Source organism: Acipenser ruthenus, chromosome 3, assembly GCF_902713425.1.
Source record: "Acipenser ruthenus chromosome 3, fAciRut3.2 maternal haplotype, whole genome shotgun sequence".
Classification (NCBI taxonomy): domain Eukaryota; kingdom Metazoa; phylum Chordata; class Actinopteri; order Acipenseriformes; family Acipenseridae; genus Acipenser; species Acipenser ruthenus.
In genome coordinates, this window is record NC_081191.1 from 19237979 (window position 1) to 19256115 (window position 18137).

The 18137-nt window shown below is 35.0% G+C and overlaps 1 protein-coding gene across 1 annotated transcript; it reads right to left on the reverse strand.

Annotated features, from left to right (window-relative positions):
- Positions 1-821: 821 nt before the first annotated feature.
- Positions 822-17932, reverse strand: LOC117435246 (potassium voltage-gated channel subfamily V member 1-like). The gene is made up of 3 exons (XM_034058260.2): positions 17649-17932; positions 8338-9313; positions 822-2885 (listed from the first exon to the last, which is right to left on the reverse strand). Exons 2-3 carry the CDS (start codon positions 9281-9283, stop codon positions 2374-2376), a joined length of 1458 nt encoding a protein of 485 aa, XP_033914151.1. The 5' UTR covers positions 9284-9313; positions 17649-17932; the 3' UTR covers positions 822-2373.
- Between the last annotated feature and the right edge of the window lie 205 nt (positions 17933-18137).

Genomic DNA, 18137 nt, shown 5'->3' on the forward strand with positions numbered 1-18137 from the left:
TGGCCTAGCAAAGCTTAGAATTTATAGAGAGCATTTATTAATATGTACTGTTTATCCTTAAATATTTTGTTACACTTTTCTAATACCTAAAAGTCTGTACTGGTATCTCAATTAAGAGGTTAAACACATAATGTCATTTACAACAGAAAAATCACTTATCTAATTACACTAACTGCTAGTTCACAAAAAATCCTCAATAATTTATAGATATGATCCTTTAAACTGCTAAGAAATAAATAAATAATAAACTAAATGCGAGTAGAAATGAGACTAAAATATGATGCAACTTCATCTATGCAGCTTCATTGAGAACTATTGTTAGTTGTTGACCCAAGGGTTAGAAACCACTGAGGCAGAGTTTATAAAGTAGAAACTTCTCTACAATAATGGTTGTCTTACTATTTTGTATGGTAATAAGAAACCTTTCTAGAAGTGCCAAAAACCCATGTAATATATGAACCAATTTAAGATCCAATTCAACCATTTTACACAATGTTATATTGGTACAATCTAGTCTGGAAATGAAGACGCTATTGTTTAGAAAGATTTAAAAAACTCAGTGAAAAAAAAAGTCCTAAGAATTGCATGATACATATCGCTCTACCTATTTATTGTAACAAGTTAATTGATGGCTAAGCAAAAATAACTGACGTAAAATGCATTTTATTTTTACCTTTGTCTTTTTTTTTGGAAGAGTAGAAGAGTTTACCTTCAGTTCAAGGTGCCTGTCATAGACATGCAGTATGTAATGTAGGCTAGAGAAAAATCACTCAAACATCATAAAAGGTAAGAGAATGGAAAATTTTTATTTGAAGCTACTTGAAGTTGTATACAATGATTTAACCCTAACACAATCATATGGCAACTGTCACAACATGCAGTCCCTTTGTTCTTGTTTATATGGCTTGTCTTTTTCCTTGCTATCTTCTTTGCACACCAGTGCATGTGTTATCAAGATCACATTAGACATACTTGCACTCTAGAGAAAGGTCTTTCTTATTTACGACTTTTCCTCTTTAGTTTAGGTTATGGAAAATAATCATTCTCTTTTAAACTAATATGTTTTGTAGCTTTGCTTTATTGCATATTATAATGAAATACATTACAAACAGTGGGAAGCAGGACAGTATCAATGTTGAATAAATACATTTTAACATGAAAACCTTCACATATTTGTGTTTTAATAACTGAAGCCATAACAGTAAGCACTTGATATGTTACACTTTTTTGAAACAGGCAAAATCATGTTTGACTTTTATGACAGCCCAGGGTGTGATGGCAATGAACCGGTTCTTGCTCAAAAAAAGGTGCCATAAACCTTGTTTGCAGTGATTTGTTATCTTGACACATGAATCTTCAGTTTTAAGCCTACAGTTCAAGACTGAAAATGTGTACTTGCCGTTACGGCTTATATTAAAAACAAATGTTACAAATAAATTACATTCACTATATATTTACTATATTGATAAATTAAAAATATTGTTTATACAGTACGCTAACAATTTTCAGTTTCAACTTGATCTCATCAAAATATTCTAATAAAGTTGTCAATGTAATAAAAGGGTAATTTAGAATTCATATGAGGTTTACCTTTTATCTCAAGATCAATTTGCAAAAACCTATAAAATATAAAAAATGTGTTTGTTTACTGCACAATTTGCTCAACCTTTTAACTGTAAAGGGCATCATCTGTGATGTTTTGAATAAAACATCAACAGCATAGCCATAAACATCAGTGAGGCATTCATTCTGTTGCAAATCTTTTTTTTTTTTTATGATTTCAGTATTTTCACTTCACCATAGGTAATTTTACATTACAAACACTGTTTTTGGAGCAATACAATTTTGGAAACACTGTATTGTAAGTGCCAATTAAAACTGTGGGGAAAATAAGAAATCTGCCCATATTTACATATCCCTGCCAGGAATATGAGGCACCGCAGGATTACTATAAATCATTTTTTTTAAGATAAAATAAGTAACACATAGAAATATAAACAGTTATTAACCCAAACTGCTGGGGACAGGTTACTCTCCAGATCTGAAGTTCAGCATTTTTACACAGAGAATTGTGAGGGTCTGGAACCAACCCCCCAGTAATGTTGTTGAAGCTGACACCCTGGGATCCTTCAAGAAGCTGCTTGATGAGATTCTGGGATCAATAAGCTACTAACAACCAAACGAGCAAGATGGGCTGAATGGCCTCCTCTCGTTTGTAAACTTTATTATGTTCTTCTTATGTTCTTATCAGCTTTGCTGGATACCCCATGAAAAAAAAAAGTATTAACACAAACCTTTTTTTTTTTTATAATTATTTGTATTATTTCACATATGAATCATGCTGTTTACTAGCATGGGCATGATAAAACTGTCCTACCACCACAAATCATCTCCTCCGCTACTTCTAGTACTTGCCCTCTCCCTGCTTTTTAACCGTAATATTTCCACGACACTCCGTGCATAAATGTCTCTCAGATTTAAGTTGACAACAGCATCTGAGGGGAAATTTTTGGTAAGCTTTGCAAGTACTTCACGGTTTCGTAGCACAGTCTCCTTCATCTTTAATGTAAAATAACAGGCAGAAAACCTGTCATTGATGATTGCAATCGGCAGAGATAAGATGAGAATGCCAGACAAGATGCACAGGCAGGCCACTATCTTGCCTACTGTGGTGTCAGGTCTTATATCCCCATAGCCAACTGTTGTCATAGAAGTGGTAGCCCACCACCATGCACAGGGGACACTTGTAAAGTATGTGTCAGGCATGTTGTGTTCAACAGCATATTCTATGTTGGAGAAAATGGAAATTCCCACGGAAAGGAAAAGTAGGAGCATGCCGACTTCTTCATAACACAGGGTGATAGTCATACCTAGGGATTTAAGGCCTGAAAGAAAAAGTAAAGCATAATTACATATCTTAACAATCTTTTTTTTTCTTCTTATAACTCCTGAACTGCTATTTAAGAAAACATTAAGATACAAAGGTATTGTTTTAAATTTGGTCTGTGGGTTACAATAAATTAAACAGGTTTTATCACTCTCTGAAGGAGCTTAGAATAATTATGCAAATGTTCACAAATCACACTGTGGATGATACATCTGTTGCATTTCACAAATGTTAAAGGACAACAGCAAGGTGTTATTCGAGTCTGTGCTGGATAGGAGGGATGCAGTGATGTTGATTCATGCATTTATAACTTCTCATCTTGATTATTGCAATTCATTGTTTGTTGGTATACCTGTCACTAAACTTGGAAGGCTTCAGCTTGTCCAGAACATAGCTGCCAGACTGCTTTCTCATACTTGTCGTTCTCAACATATTACTCTAGTGCTTAGGTCCTTACTTTGGTTACCAGTGAGATACCAAATTGATTTTAAAGTTGCTGTAATAACTTAGGTGTATTAGGGCCATCCTATCTCCAAGAACTACTAATTCTGTATATTCCGACTCATTCTTGGAAACCAGAAAATGCTAAACTTTTAGCTGTTACAAAAAGTTGTCTTAAATCAACTGGAGCCAGAGCTTTCTGCTGTTGTGCGCCTCAGTTGTGGAACTCTATTCCAGTTACCATTAGGCCGGTTGAAAGATTGGATTATTTTAAGTCTAAATTGAAAACATACTTTTTTTAATGTGCTTTTATATACACCACCCACTCGATAGATCGCGGGTGTCGGGGTCCAATATAAATCCGCTATATATATCGAGGGCCACGATATAGCGAGAGACCCATAGAAAAACAAATAGGCTAAATACTGTACAACCACTCCCTCGTTTTATCAGGGGCGTCAGGGTCCAATATAAGTCCTCTACGCAACCCGCTTTTTCTCATTTTTCGTATAAAAAGGCAGCACACTGTTTTAATTCGTACTGCAGAGGGTAATTGCTTCTCATCAACTTAAGTCTCCAATTAATTTCATGAGTCTTCCTCTCCTTTCTCAAATGCACAAACCCGCTGCATTGAAAGAATCCATTCCCAACATAGGAGGCTTGTTGCTACGGAGCTACGGATTAACATTAAAGTCTATGGGAAGGAATTGGTTCCTGGGAAAATTTTGTCAATAACCGAAAGTTCTCTTTATCAGGGTTGCTAAAACCGCCATCTACTGTATCTTTAAAACCCTCATTTTAAGATATCTCTAAATGGCAGTTTGGCATACCATGATAGCAACATCTACATGGTTTCTATATTATTTAAATATATCAATTTGAGATATCTCTAATTGATTTACAGATATCTCCGATGGATGTACAGATATCTTAAAATTAATTTTAGATATCTTAAAAACTGCATAATTAAAGATACCTGTTATCCAATTTGAGATATCTCAAAATGTTTTGCAGATATCTCTAAATATTTCAAGATATCTTAAAATGCAATTTGAGATATCTCTAAATGAAAATTTGGCTTGTCATAGTTTTTTGCTAGAAAGTAAGCAACTTGGATTCCCGAGTGGCGCATCCGATAAAAGAACTCCGCGTGGAGTGCAGGATGCGCTGTATAGCCTGGAGGTTGCCGGGTCGAGTCCTGGCTATTCCACTGCTGGCCATGGACGGGAGTTCCCAGGGGGCGGCAGCACAATTGGCCGAGCACCGCCCAGAGTGGGGAGGGCTTAGTCTCTCCCAAGTTAGCGCAGGAGTTGCAGCGGTTGAGCCAGGCTTACAAATTGGTCATTTCAAATTGGGGAGAAAATGGCATAAAATACAACTGGCGATTGGACAAAAAAAAAAAAAGTAAGCAACTGGAAGGAGGCTTCTGTTACAGCATTTGCTTTTTTCACCGGTTTGGTAAAAAATGACTACTCTTTCTGCAAAGTCATCTTTAGTTCACTTACTTTTTTGTTTCCTGCAGGAAAAGTGTTTTCAAAATCATTATGTACTGTTGCGAAATGCCTGTCACCATTGCTATTTTTTCCAACTGCAACTCCCGCACCACAAATCAGGCAAATACACTTGTACACTCTTGTAAACAAAAAATCATTTTCCCACTCTTTGTGGAAATAGTATGTTTTTTGTCTCTTTTTGGACAGACCTGCTTCTGCATCCATGATTCACGCTGATGGTTGATGATTTAATTTTCAAAGGTGACTACATTTTTGGCACACGTCTAGAATTAGACTTTTTCTTAGACTGGCTTATTAGTCACATACTGTTGTAAGCTGATGTTTCTAGATGTGCAAGTGTGCTATTTAAGCACACATACATCTAAAACACTCCATAAGATTACAATTGGATTTAGACGCCCATGGGATTTTCAGAGTTACAGACTTTAATCTGCCCTCCGTGTAGGCAAATTATTTAAGAGTATTATAATGTATGCAAATGGTCAGGAAGTGATGCATTTGTCTAAATATAGACGTCTAGACATATGCACCTGTTACCGATTTGAGAACACAGGTATATATATATATATATATATACACACACACATATATATATATATATATATATATATATATATATATATATATATATATATATATATATATATACACACACACATATATATATATATATATATATATATATATATATAGAATATTTATATATATATAGAAACCATCAAAAAGTTGAAAAACCTCACATTGTGCCTTGAGTGTAATTTGTAAGTTGCATTTGCGCTATACATTGATAAGTTTAAGTTGCACACACGCTACCGCAATATAGCAGAGATGTTGATGGTCCAGTTTGTTTGCAAAGAACATATAAAGAACAGGGTTAGAATTGCTTAGTTGCAGTTGTTGGACAATGAATTAAATCAAACCTGTAACTAAGGCTCCACTATGCTTCCCAGGGTTTCTAAGTTATCGCCTGATAAGATTGCAACACTATATAGCTAGGTTTAGTTATATGTGTTATAGGAACTGTGTATTTCAAGTCTCATTCTAAGCATTACATGACCACTAGAATTGTAACTTGAATGATGATTGAATACATAATGTGAATACATTATTTAGACTTGTGCGACTTTTTGGTTCTGTCAGGTTTTACTTCTAATGAATGAAATTGGCCTGAACCTAGGCTGAATGTGTAGGCTATGAGTTACTGAGACTAGGTCATTTTTCTAACTGAGGAAAATGTAAACAATTTGTCTAGGTCTGCTATACACCATTTATATATTTTATTTAGACTTTAATAACAAAAAAAAAATCTTTCGGTTTAAATATATCAACTTTTTTATCAGTATAGTGTCACTGTATTGCTAATTTGGAGGGAAGACGTGAGTGAAGAGACAATTCTGGTATCAAAAGGATTGAGTTTATTTACCAACACAAATATTATTGTTTTCAATCCATAACTTTAATCTATTGTTCCCCAATGTAAACAATATCACCGCACACTTTGAATGAAATGAAAGCCTAAGTCAATTGACGCATTGATATACTATTTATTTAAAAAAAAATTGGCATGATCCTGGATATTTTGCAACGTCGTGATCTGTAGATTTGCATCACACACCACCTGAACATTGACTGAATGGAAGTTTTTACGATTTATATAAGCATTACTGTTTAAGGCTGGGGCACATAACGCAATGTGTGTGTAATCTATAGCAACCACGATGTTTGGAAATAGTGCAGTGTCATATGGTTGCTTTGTTTGGTGTAGTTGCTGTGGCATTGCAGGAAAACAGACCTATTTACCTGCTCTCATGACTAAGGCATCAGTGACCTTGGTCACTATTTTGGAGATGGAAAACTGCCTTATGCCACAGATATCCCTGATCAGCCTCTGAAAACCTCCTGAGGCATAAAATCCACAGGAACAGCATGGCTCCGTCTCGGGGGGCTTACAAATCTGATGCTAACTCTTCACACAAATTTGAAATTGCTTGCTTATTGAGATGGAAATGTATGATTTTGTCTTCTGGTAAGCTCAGAAATGTCAGCCGGTGATGGTAAATTTGTCATTGTGCCTACTTGGAGGAGGAGGCAAACGCGTTTTATTGAATTGGGTATTAGTTGCACTGACTTGAAGCAGGTGTAACTTTGACATCTAAACTGCTAATTTTAGACGTGTACATACACTGTAAATCACACATAAAAATGTTAATGAGGTCTACCCTTCCCCTGCATACATTAATAAAATAGAAGCCAGCAGACACCTAAGTGCACAAGGTGCAACTATTAGATGCTTTAGAAAATCGTTCTTACACTAGACTCCAGCCCACCCGTCTAAAGCCCTGAATCACCTTTAAAAATGTACCCCTATATGCTCAGAGTTTAAGACAACCAAGGAAATGCAACTGGATACTTTAGAGTATATGCCTAAACATCTTTGTTCAATGCAAACAGCCTTAGCATTAGACCACAGCCTGACAGAACAGTAATATAAAAAAAATTATGTTTCTGATATGACTTACAGTATATTACACACTGATTTACTGCAAAAGATATTGAGATCATACTTAACACTGTATTTCTTATGAAAAATACAACATTATGAGTATAGCTATTAATACTCTTCTGTTGCCTGGAGCAGTGAGAAATTATCTATACAATACATACAAGAGCAACCCTAATATCTGGTTCCTGTTAACTTTTCATAATAAAACTGATGAACTCTGACAAAAGAGAGGGAATACAGGACATCCTATTATACTGGATGTTTAATCTACTTCCAAACTAAATACTTAAATAAAGATGTATCTTCTATCTGCACCATGCTTTAATGGTGTAATGCCTTAGGGCTACTCTAGAAACTTCAAACACGAAGGTCTCATTTAAAGGCGAAGTCACCTTTATGATTTTAAAAATGCATTTAAGCAACAACGACCAAGGCACAGAACAAAATCTTGGGGATTAATGACTGGTTAAGTTAAATTATCAATAACAAGGTAAGCCTTACCTACACAGTGCTATAAATATATAAATCATGCCATTTTACATGGATTACTATAAGACAACTATTTATTTTAGTATTACAATAAAAGAAAACAAATTTTAGTTTAATGTTATTGATGTCTGGTATTTATACTCATGTACAGAACACAATTAAGTTTAATCTACTGTCTAATACAGTAGTCTATGTGTCAGCAAATGCCTTTTTTTTTTTTTTTTTTTTTTAAACTGAGACACAAGTTCTGGACTAGCTCCCCAACTTTAACGTTGGGAGTAAAAGAGTATTGTGTATGAAAACAGTATTATTTGTAGGTATTATGTCAAAGGCCCATGGTGTGGTAATAGGTGTTGGCATGACATTATGTTGATGGTTGTGCTTGCTCGATTCTATTCGGTTACTAATTTCAGGCCTTCATCATGTCCTGACACAACTTGGGGGGGGTGGAGGGGGGGGATATAATGTATATATACATGTTTAGCTTTTAAAAGTAAACAAACCTGTGGAATGTCTTCCCAGTTTCAGCATTCTCAGTGCTCTCATCAGCCTCAGGATCTGAACAACCTTTCCTACATTTTCCAGTTCTGAGGAGCCGCCATGGAAATTCTCAACCAGAACAGTAACATAAAAAGGTAAGATAGCAAGAAGATCTATTATGTTGATCACACGTTTACTGAACTTGCATTTGTCCTTCACACATATGAATCTCAATACCAACTCCCCTGTAAACCATGTTATACAAATATATTCCAATGCATTCAAGAAAGAGGGTTCTAGTGTGCTCAAATCGAGTGAAATAAGAGACATGTTTGCAATGGAAATGAGCACAAAAACTACAGATAATGTACCAAAAGTTTTTGCAGACTTAGAAGAGTCTGGTTTCTCCATAACCTCCCAAAGCTTCTGCCGCAGCTTTTCACAGATTACTCCAGAAAAGTCCTCATCTTCATTCTCCACTGGTTCTGAATCCTTCTGTACATTCAGAGTTTCACTCATTTCCTTTCTTCTGTAATATTTGTCTCTACAACAGGAGTCAATGCTAAGCTCATCAATGCCCCAGTACTCAATCTCTTGCAGGAATGAAATTGCACAAAGCTCCTCCATTACGTGTAAACGTCCTGTCTTATAATAGTTCATGATGTATTTGAAGGTCTGCGAATTTCTGTCAAAAAAGAATTCGTTGTCCACAAAGTTAGCATCATCACAAAGGTCCAACACAGCCTCCTGTGCTGACAGTGCTAGCTTACCGAGGCGTGTTTCAGGGTAGGATGCCAGCATTTCTTGAGTTAGCACATACCTGCTACCTCCCACATTTATAATAAAAAAATCTAAAGGGTTTTCATTTATGTGCTGTTCACTACAGAAGACACTCGATTCCAGAGACAAAATGGAGGCACTGTTATCATAGTATTTAGCAGGGCTAGAAGAAAAGCTGGTTGACTTCATGGTGCATATTTTGTGGAAATACACTGCTGCCTGTCAAAAGAAAATACAGAAATGTTAATTCTTTGTAAGGTTTGGCAGGTCACAAATTTCAGAATATCAGAATGTATATATATTTTTTTATTGGAACATGTTATGTATGGTGGCCCTAAAGTGCAAAACAAAAACAAAAAGAAAGTATGCCAAAAATAAAAAAGTATTATGCCTTTTTTTTATTAATTTATTTTTTTACACAAAGCATTCATGTTTCTAAAAGTAGCGTGCATAATTTGTAGAAGATGTGCATGCTAACAAAAACTAGTACCTTCCAAAACATAGTGTGCAATATGTAGGCCTATACCATGATTTAAAGAATAAATAGCAGGGTTTTGAAAATTATAGCGTTATACGTCCCCAGGTGTAGCTACAACTGTTTAACTGACGTACCTGCAATTCTGCTTTTCATTGTTAACATCCTGACAACTTTTTAAACGTATAAGTTTTAAGTCTCTCTCAAAGATGTCCGCTTAATGCACTCGGGGTTTGAGATCAGGGGAGTGCATCTGATCACTGCCAGAAGAGCAATTAGAAAAAAAATAAAACAATACAAGTGCTCTGGCTTTGTGTTTGTTCAGTGTGACATCATGGGTCGTTATTGCTGTGTTACTTGTTTGACAGTGTGGGCAATAATAACAATAATAATAATAATAATAATAATAATAATAATAATAATAATAATAATAATAATAATAATAATAATAATAATAATAGTGTAGTCGTAGTCGTAGTAGTTTCTTTGTTTGTTCACTGTACACATCCGGTGTCTGCAAACAAGTAAAAACAGCTTTCTGTTAAAAACAACAAACGTTTTGACTTTAGTCTTATGCTGATGACATGCATACAACTGTAAATAACTGTACCTTTCCCCGCTGCTCCTCGACTTGCATAATAATAATAATTATTATTATTTTTATTATTATTATAGCTGATGGTGTAAGGATTATTGCCCGCATTGCCAAACAGGCAACACAGCAATAAGGATCCATGACGTCACATGGAACACAAAGCCAGAGTACTTGTAGTTGTGTTTCTAATCGCGCTTGCACTTGTATTTCTGTTTCTAATCGCGCCTATATTTTTTGTAGCCCCGCTACTTACTCTTTAAGATACTGGATGTAGAGTACCAACCATACCAAATGTAAACTTACTTTACATTTCATATGGTACTCAGTATCTTAATATTTATTTTTATTTTTTTTATGTTTTAAATGTTTAGATTAAAGGTATTTAAAGGTATAGGCCTACCAAGCACACTAAAAGCAAAATGAAGAATGGGTACTTCAGTATACAAACATGTAACTTAGCAATAGTAAGAATACACATTAGATAGTGGTACACATCAATTCACATCCATTTAATATTTACTCATGTTAAAAGGTGGGTTAACACTTGCTAACACTTCTGTTAAAACTGAAAAGATATCTGTTGTAAAGGTATGTTTACACTTGTCTGAGCTGTAAGCTTTGCAGCTGTCCCTGAAGAAAAAACAAAGCTAGGTATCACATGCATATTTATTTCCACACTACCAATGAAGCACACAGGGACAGTCTAATGAGAAAATGTTTACCCCTAACACCAACAACGTTGATCGATTATTTAAACACAGCTGGAAAATTTAGCACAACTGAAATACATACTTGTTTTTCTATTTAATTTGTTTGTCTTTTATGGCGAATTGTGGCGCTCATGAAATTGGATTGGGACACTGGACATCCTCTCTAGAATTTGTATTGACAATGCAGATAGTGGACACGCAGTGCACCTGATAAGTGATTCAGCCAAGAACGACTACCACCTGAATATTTCATATGGTGAAAATTAGTAGAAATGTGATCACAGAGAGATTTGGAATTATGATACAAGTCTTGAAATTATTAATTATTTAACGATTTTGATAAAGCAAAGAATAGGGCTGTATATAATGCATGATTAAGCATATTATTTATTAAAGCAATATTGTCACATACAAAATGTATCATTTTCTCTAGACCTATTATACAACAAATGTTCCTAAATATTTATATGCTTCCTTGAAAAATAGTAAATGCTAAATTGTAAAATATTTAGTTTTATATGTCCACCTTTTAAAGACCATCAGTGAAATATCAAACACAATAAAAACATATAGAAATGTAAAAATAACAACAACAGACAAGTGAAATGTCCCCTTCTTGCACTGGACAGAGCGATCTTTAGCAAAAATATTTCCAAAAGATTCAGCTGGTGTCTTTTTCATTGAAGACATTTGCAGCTCAATGCTGTGCATTCAATCATTTACTGGAAGCACACCGACTGCTAGGTTCCTAAATGCTGTGTAACAACAGTTACTGTGTAAATAATGTTTGCTGTATTTATATTTAAGTGGTAAAAAATATTATATTTACACTTTTTTCAGAAAAGGGAATTTTCACAGGGAACTATATATTACACAGCAATGGCTACATTTCACGGAAATCGTGAAATGCATGATTTTTATGTATGCTTTTCTAGAAAAACAACACACTGTTGTATTCAATGGTAATTTGACGACACCTTACAGTTTCGCAGGAGAGCTGCTGTCAGCGTGTCAGTGTAGGTGAAATTGGTATGTATATATATTTAAGTTTTCACTCATAATTAGTGCATACGTCACTCGGCAGTAGCCTGCAGTGGGGGAGTTTACATGATGCCATAACGTTTTATAAACTCTGTCTGTGCCGCTCCATAAAGTTATAAAACACATTCCAATATGTTTTAGGGCCTCATAGAACTGAATTTAGGGTAAAGAATGTTTTCTGTTTAGACAGTAGTATTAGTTAGCTATTATTGGGATGTTAGCAGTATGTAATAGGCTATATGTTAATGAATGCTTGTTTCATTGCCTGTATAAAAATAAATTGCTTTGGGAAGACCCTTTGTAATCTTCAGTGCCATTGGAGAGTTACCCAGTGCTTTGGGGATCATTGCACTGTAATGCTGTGAAGACTTCGACTTTTTGGAATAAAACTACTGTGTTGAAACAATTGATAAAGACTTTGTTGAACTTATTCAAGACGTTTTAAAACACCTAGAGTCAGAAAATTCCTACATACATCCACTTAGAAAAAAGGATCTCCTAAGGATATATTTTCCAAAAACACACATTATTAACCCTTTGCAGTCCATTTATTCAATGCCTGTCAGGCGCATCAGGTATAATTTATTTTCACACAAGCTGTTTATTTTGCATGCACTGTTTAAAAGTAATTTTATTCACAGTAAAACAGGTTTAAAAGGCACTGCATATCAACAGGACACTCACTACTGCATTTCCAGCCCTGCCCCACCCTTTGCTCACTGTATTTATCACATATCTCTTCATAGTCGTGCATACTGATAAATCATCTCCTGATCACTCGATTTATCACCAAACTCCTCAATAATGCGATCCAAGTCATTATTTTATTACTATAACATCTCAGAAAGCCTGGCAAATGTCCGTGATTTTCTTTGAGCGCTGGATGCAGAAGCAGCTATCTTGTTTGTTATGTCTGTGGTGAAAGGACTATGCGCATTGCTCAGATCCGCCTCCATTTTTTTTTGGCCGGCTTCTCTCGGCCTCACTTGGCAATTGAAAGCTTTTCTCTGCTTTTTCCACAGAAAAACGACTAGGGACCTGTGATTGACGGCTTTTTTATGATGTTGGACAGGTTCCGACATCGGACCGGAAAGGAAAAATATTAATTTCGGACCTGGTCCGACATAGTTCCGCAAAAAGTTTTAAAAAAAAAAGGTTTATTTGGGGATTTTAGACTTTTTGATGACAAAGATATGTTCCACAAGTTGTAAGTGTTGTCTGCCCCCCACCCCCCACTAGGGATGTGCTTTTTATGAACGTTTAAACCCCATACACACACACACACAAATAAGCAAATAAACCCTAAATACGGAAATAACTTTTTAACATCACAAAGACTTAACTACAATGTAAAAAAACAAAAAATTGTACACATCAAAGTACAAATTGAAATGTTTATACTTACGGTTGTAATTAAAGTTGGTAGTGGAGATATCACTTTATACATACATATTATTGAACACACTTTTGGGTAGTATAATGTTTTTAGAATAATGTGTTTCTTAAAGGTTCATTGTTTTGTTTTGTTTTTATAAGTAACTTTGCTCAAAATTATATGGTTTAAAAAAAAAAAAAAATTAAAAAAAGACGAACAACACCCACTGTACAGCGCTAATGCAAAATGTACAGGAAAGCGAAAGCGAGTTCTGTTTACAGTTGAAAAAAGTTGGAAATACTTTCACTTCTGGAAAAGGTAATTACCAGGGATAAAATAGCACAATATTTTGAAATTTTAAAGAGCACTGTGACTGATATTAAAAGGTCTGCCTCAGAGATTTAAAAATTTGTGGTCTTTGATAGTAGCGGTGGGATTTTTGAGATCTATTGTTGCTCGAGACGAGTACTTGAGATTTACAATTTCCGAGTACTCGACTCAAACGCCACTCTCCTCTACATACTGTACTAATGTACATAAACCTCCCAAAGATTGCCACAAGTCCTATTTTAAATGTCAAACTAACACACAATTAAGTAATATATTAAGTTATTAACATAATGTTTGCCTTCTTGTGCAGTTAATTGTATATGGTCAAGTAATACTAAATAACGTAAAGTATTCAAATTCACGTATCCACACAACTTTACATTAAATTGTAACAAAAGATGCCTGGCCTAGCTGTTTTAAGTGTGTCTCAGAGGTCCTTTACTTTAGTGCAGTAGTTCCAACATATAAATAAAAACTGTACTAAACATAAAAGGCTGTTCGGTCCAAAAGCTTACAGAACAATTTCAAGTGAAAAAATCCTTCCACCTATGGGAAGATTGGGGAATGGGGTCCACGAGTCTGATAATTGCAACTTTTTCTCCCTTTGAAAGTTTAGTATGAACAGCTGCAGCATGATTTTCTTTAAGTTTTTCCAGCCTTGCTATTATTGTTTTATGGGTCGGCACAGTATTTAGGGCCCTATGAAATCTGCGTTGCGGAGAACACGGACGGAATCGCGGAATTCAGAGAAAAAAAACGGAATTAGGCACCTGAGGACATTACCACAAAATCAGTTTAAACAAACCAAATATATATATTAAAAATTGCATTGAAATAGCATGGTGTTTGTATGACAAGAGGCTTCAAGAAACACACGTCATGGGAACGCATGAAAAAACTATTTTTGCACCTCTCAGCCACCGTACACGAGCATGATTTTAACTGTAAAAAAGCGCTGCCTCTCGTGCCACTTCACTTGCCACTTCACTTGCTAGCTACCGTTATCACTTAAGTTAGGGGGGAAAACGACTACCTGCAAGTTATTCTGAGCAGATAGTACTGCAAGTATAGTTCAGCTTGTGTTGAAAAGAAAAACTACTAAAAAAGCCTACATTTTGATTTTTTTTAAATTCACAATGTTCCTAGTTTGTTTCTATTACATTGTGCCAATTTGTACCCTTCTTTCTTAAAGCACTTTGATTAAAACCGTTTAGAAAGGGTTTTTTATGTCATATTTTTTTATGCATTTCTAACTTCATCATTGCCGTCAATGTATCAAACACTTGTGGTTATAAAAAACAAACTAACTAACAAAATTACAGATTTTTAAAACCAAAAAATCCGAAATCCAAAATCCTACATCGATTTCAAAACTGCTGCATTCATGATTCACACGCACTGTCCACATAGGGGATAACGTGATCACGTCCTGTTCGTCCCAATCTATAGCAAACGTTGTTATGGATGTTTGCTTTTTATTGCCATCAGTAGCTCCATCAACAATAATTCTGAATGTTTTCATTTCAAATTGTAAAGCACTGAACTTGTGTTTTTGTCGTACGGCAATTTTGTTTGGCTTAATTATTAACATACCACATTTTCTCGTTCCTCAAAATACTTCCAAACGTGGCTTCCTTTGTTTAGAGATGCCATTTTCAATATAGAACAAACTCAGAAAAAACGCTTGTCATTAACATTATTACTGCCGAATTGATACCATACCACGCCTACTACAGGCATAAACACACACACACACACACACACACACAATGCACCAATGAAGCGCCAGATCGACCGAGAATAAAACCCGCCCCAGTGTCTACAGATGATAAATTACTAAAATTAATACATAAAAAAATATGCGTTTGGTGACATTTGTCACGTGACCGGTTATATGTCTAGCATAGTGTTAAACGTTTAACCACTTCTTTGGAGTTTATACGTTTAAAATTCCCATCCCTACCCCCCACCCATCACAAGTTGTGGGTGCAACAAGAACTCCTTGTTAAATAAACATTAAACCACTGTCTAGTCACTTTATGGTGGACATCAGGGCCAGAAATGCATTTAATGCCGCTTCTGGTGTTAGCCCCACCTATTTCCCCTGACATCATCCAAGTACAATCCAAGCACGAGTACTGGTTTCCGAGTATGATTAGGAGTACGCGTAATGGGTTCTCAACACACCCCTACTACAAACTGAGATGTGATGGGAAGGGCAGCCTTCAATGTTAAGGGGAGCAGTGAGAATGGCAGATTAATTTGAAAACCTTAGCAACAACGCCAAGGAAAAGTTAATGCTGTCAGAAATCAAATATGCAAAATAGCCTAGAACAGCAGTGCCCTAGTTCTTCAAAGCTGCTGGTTGATATTAAAATATTTTAGCTGATGTGCCTAATTAATGGAGCTATTCTTGTACTTGTTCATTCCCTTTGCTAAGTAAGACTACATAACCTTGCCATATTTTAAACATTTTGAAACATGCAACTTTAAATGTGATATTACTGAATAACCAAATGTATTCAGTGTATTTCATATTTATTATAACTGTATGCACCACTGTACATTAGATCACCTTTGGTATATCTTTAAACTTGAACAGGACTCCACTCAATAACCACTTACATAAAGTGTTATCAGGTTTAAAGGCACACAGATCATGGGGACTTTTTTTAATACATACATTCAAATATTTACTTTAAATGCCCTTGTGTAGTTTTATCTTTATAGTTTTGTTTTAAAAATAAAAACACATTTGTGTATTATTTAAATAACAATGTTGAGGAAATACGTTGTTTATATGTTTCACACAAGTGTCCCTCTTTCAATTAAAAAATTAAAAAAACACAGCAGCAAATCTAAATCGGTTGTCTCATCAGTATTTTTTTTGTTACAGCAGGATGGTAGAATATATTGATATCAATGCGACATCAAAAAACATTCCAAACAACATGCAAATCAGTATGGAAATGTATAGTCTTGCAATTCCTGTTTTAAGCAGAATAAAAATGTGTTTAAATCACAATTCAGGTCATAAAACACGATTGGCAAAAGTTTACATCAATAGCTGGTTTTATTTACCTCGATTAGCACTATTCTTGGACTACCTTACCTAAATTAACATTGGGTAGTCGTAAGCCCCTTTCACACTGGCAGTCCTACCTGGGTCCGGACCTGGGTAGAGCATGTCAGTGTGAAAGGGGCTCAAGATTAGCGCTAATGTGGGTCTGTGAAACAAGCCACAAATGCTTTAAAAAGCATGCGCACAATGTATTTTCCTAAAACGGGGTTCTTTTTGTTAAATCTATGGAACTGGTAAACAACTAGAAATATACTGTGTTTTTGTTTCTAAATATAAACATTAAGATACAAAACAAATATATGATCTTGGATAATATGTAATACTATGTAGTTCTATAGTTTCCTACTTGGAAAGACAATCTGTAGTTTTAGAGCAAGTTGTCAAATTGTCCATAAATAAGCATTTAAAACTCAGTGAATGCTGTCCAGATATATCCAAATGAACAAAATGCGTTATAGGTTTTATTTAAAAAAAAAACCAAAAAAACAACATCAATAGAGGCTACAATATAAACTAAAATAAGGCAGTACGCAAAGACATGGGAGGTGGGAGTTATGGGAGATTAAATCCATGCTCTAAATTATTTAATATCCCGCTCCAATACTTAAAATACTGATTTCTCTAACAGTCTTACAATCTGACTGTATTATAACAGAATGCCTTACAAATGACACATATATATGCTGTATGCTTCATTCTTATAAACTATTAACGTCTATTCATCAAAACAAATTAAAAAAATAAATATGTAAAGCACCGATTAAAACGTGTACTATACGACCTCGAGATGCTTCCCTTGGTTAACCTGTCAATGAACTATAACAAATAACAATATAGACTCGCTTTAAAAAAAAAAAAAAGGTTGTTCATATTTTTGTTTATCCCAAAATACACTCAAATAGCACACAAAACACAAATTAAATAAAATACAAAGTGTACAACTTACCTAAAGCTTAGTCACGTTTTCTAAGGACGTTAGAGGTTCATTCTTTCATTTCTGGTTTTCCTCTAATTAAGCAGTAAATAAATAAATAAAACATTTCAGAGAGTCTGCTGAGTTAGCACCATCACGTGATCTTTTCAGTCAATATGTATGCTTTTTTAAAATTAGAAATACAACGAATCCCTTTAAAATGCACTATTTAAATACTACATAAACAAGTGCATGTATGCCGCTTGTTAAAAAAAAAAAAGATCTAGCCCAACTTTTCAGGGTCCTGAAAGCGGATTTTTAACGTCCGCCTCCTCTGAGCACAGCCCTCATTCAGGTGAACAGTCTATCAACGCGTGTATAAAATCAGTTGCTGAGATCACATGGGGCTGGCTACTCCTGCTGCTAGGCAACACATTCGTATTTCTAAACACAACCATTAAAATCCAGGGCCAACAATATTCCTCTGTATGACTCGCTTTGTGTTTTTCTGCTTTGAAATTC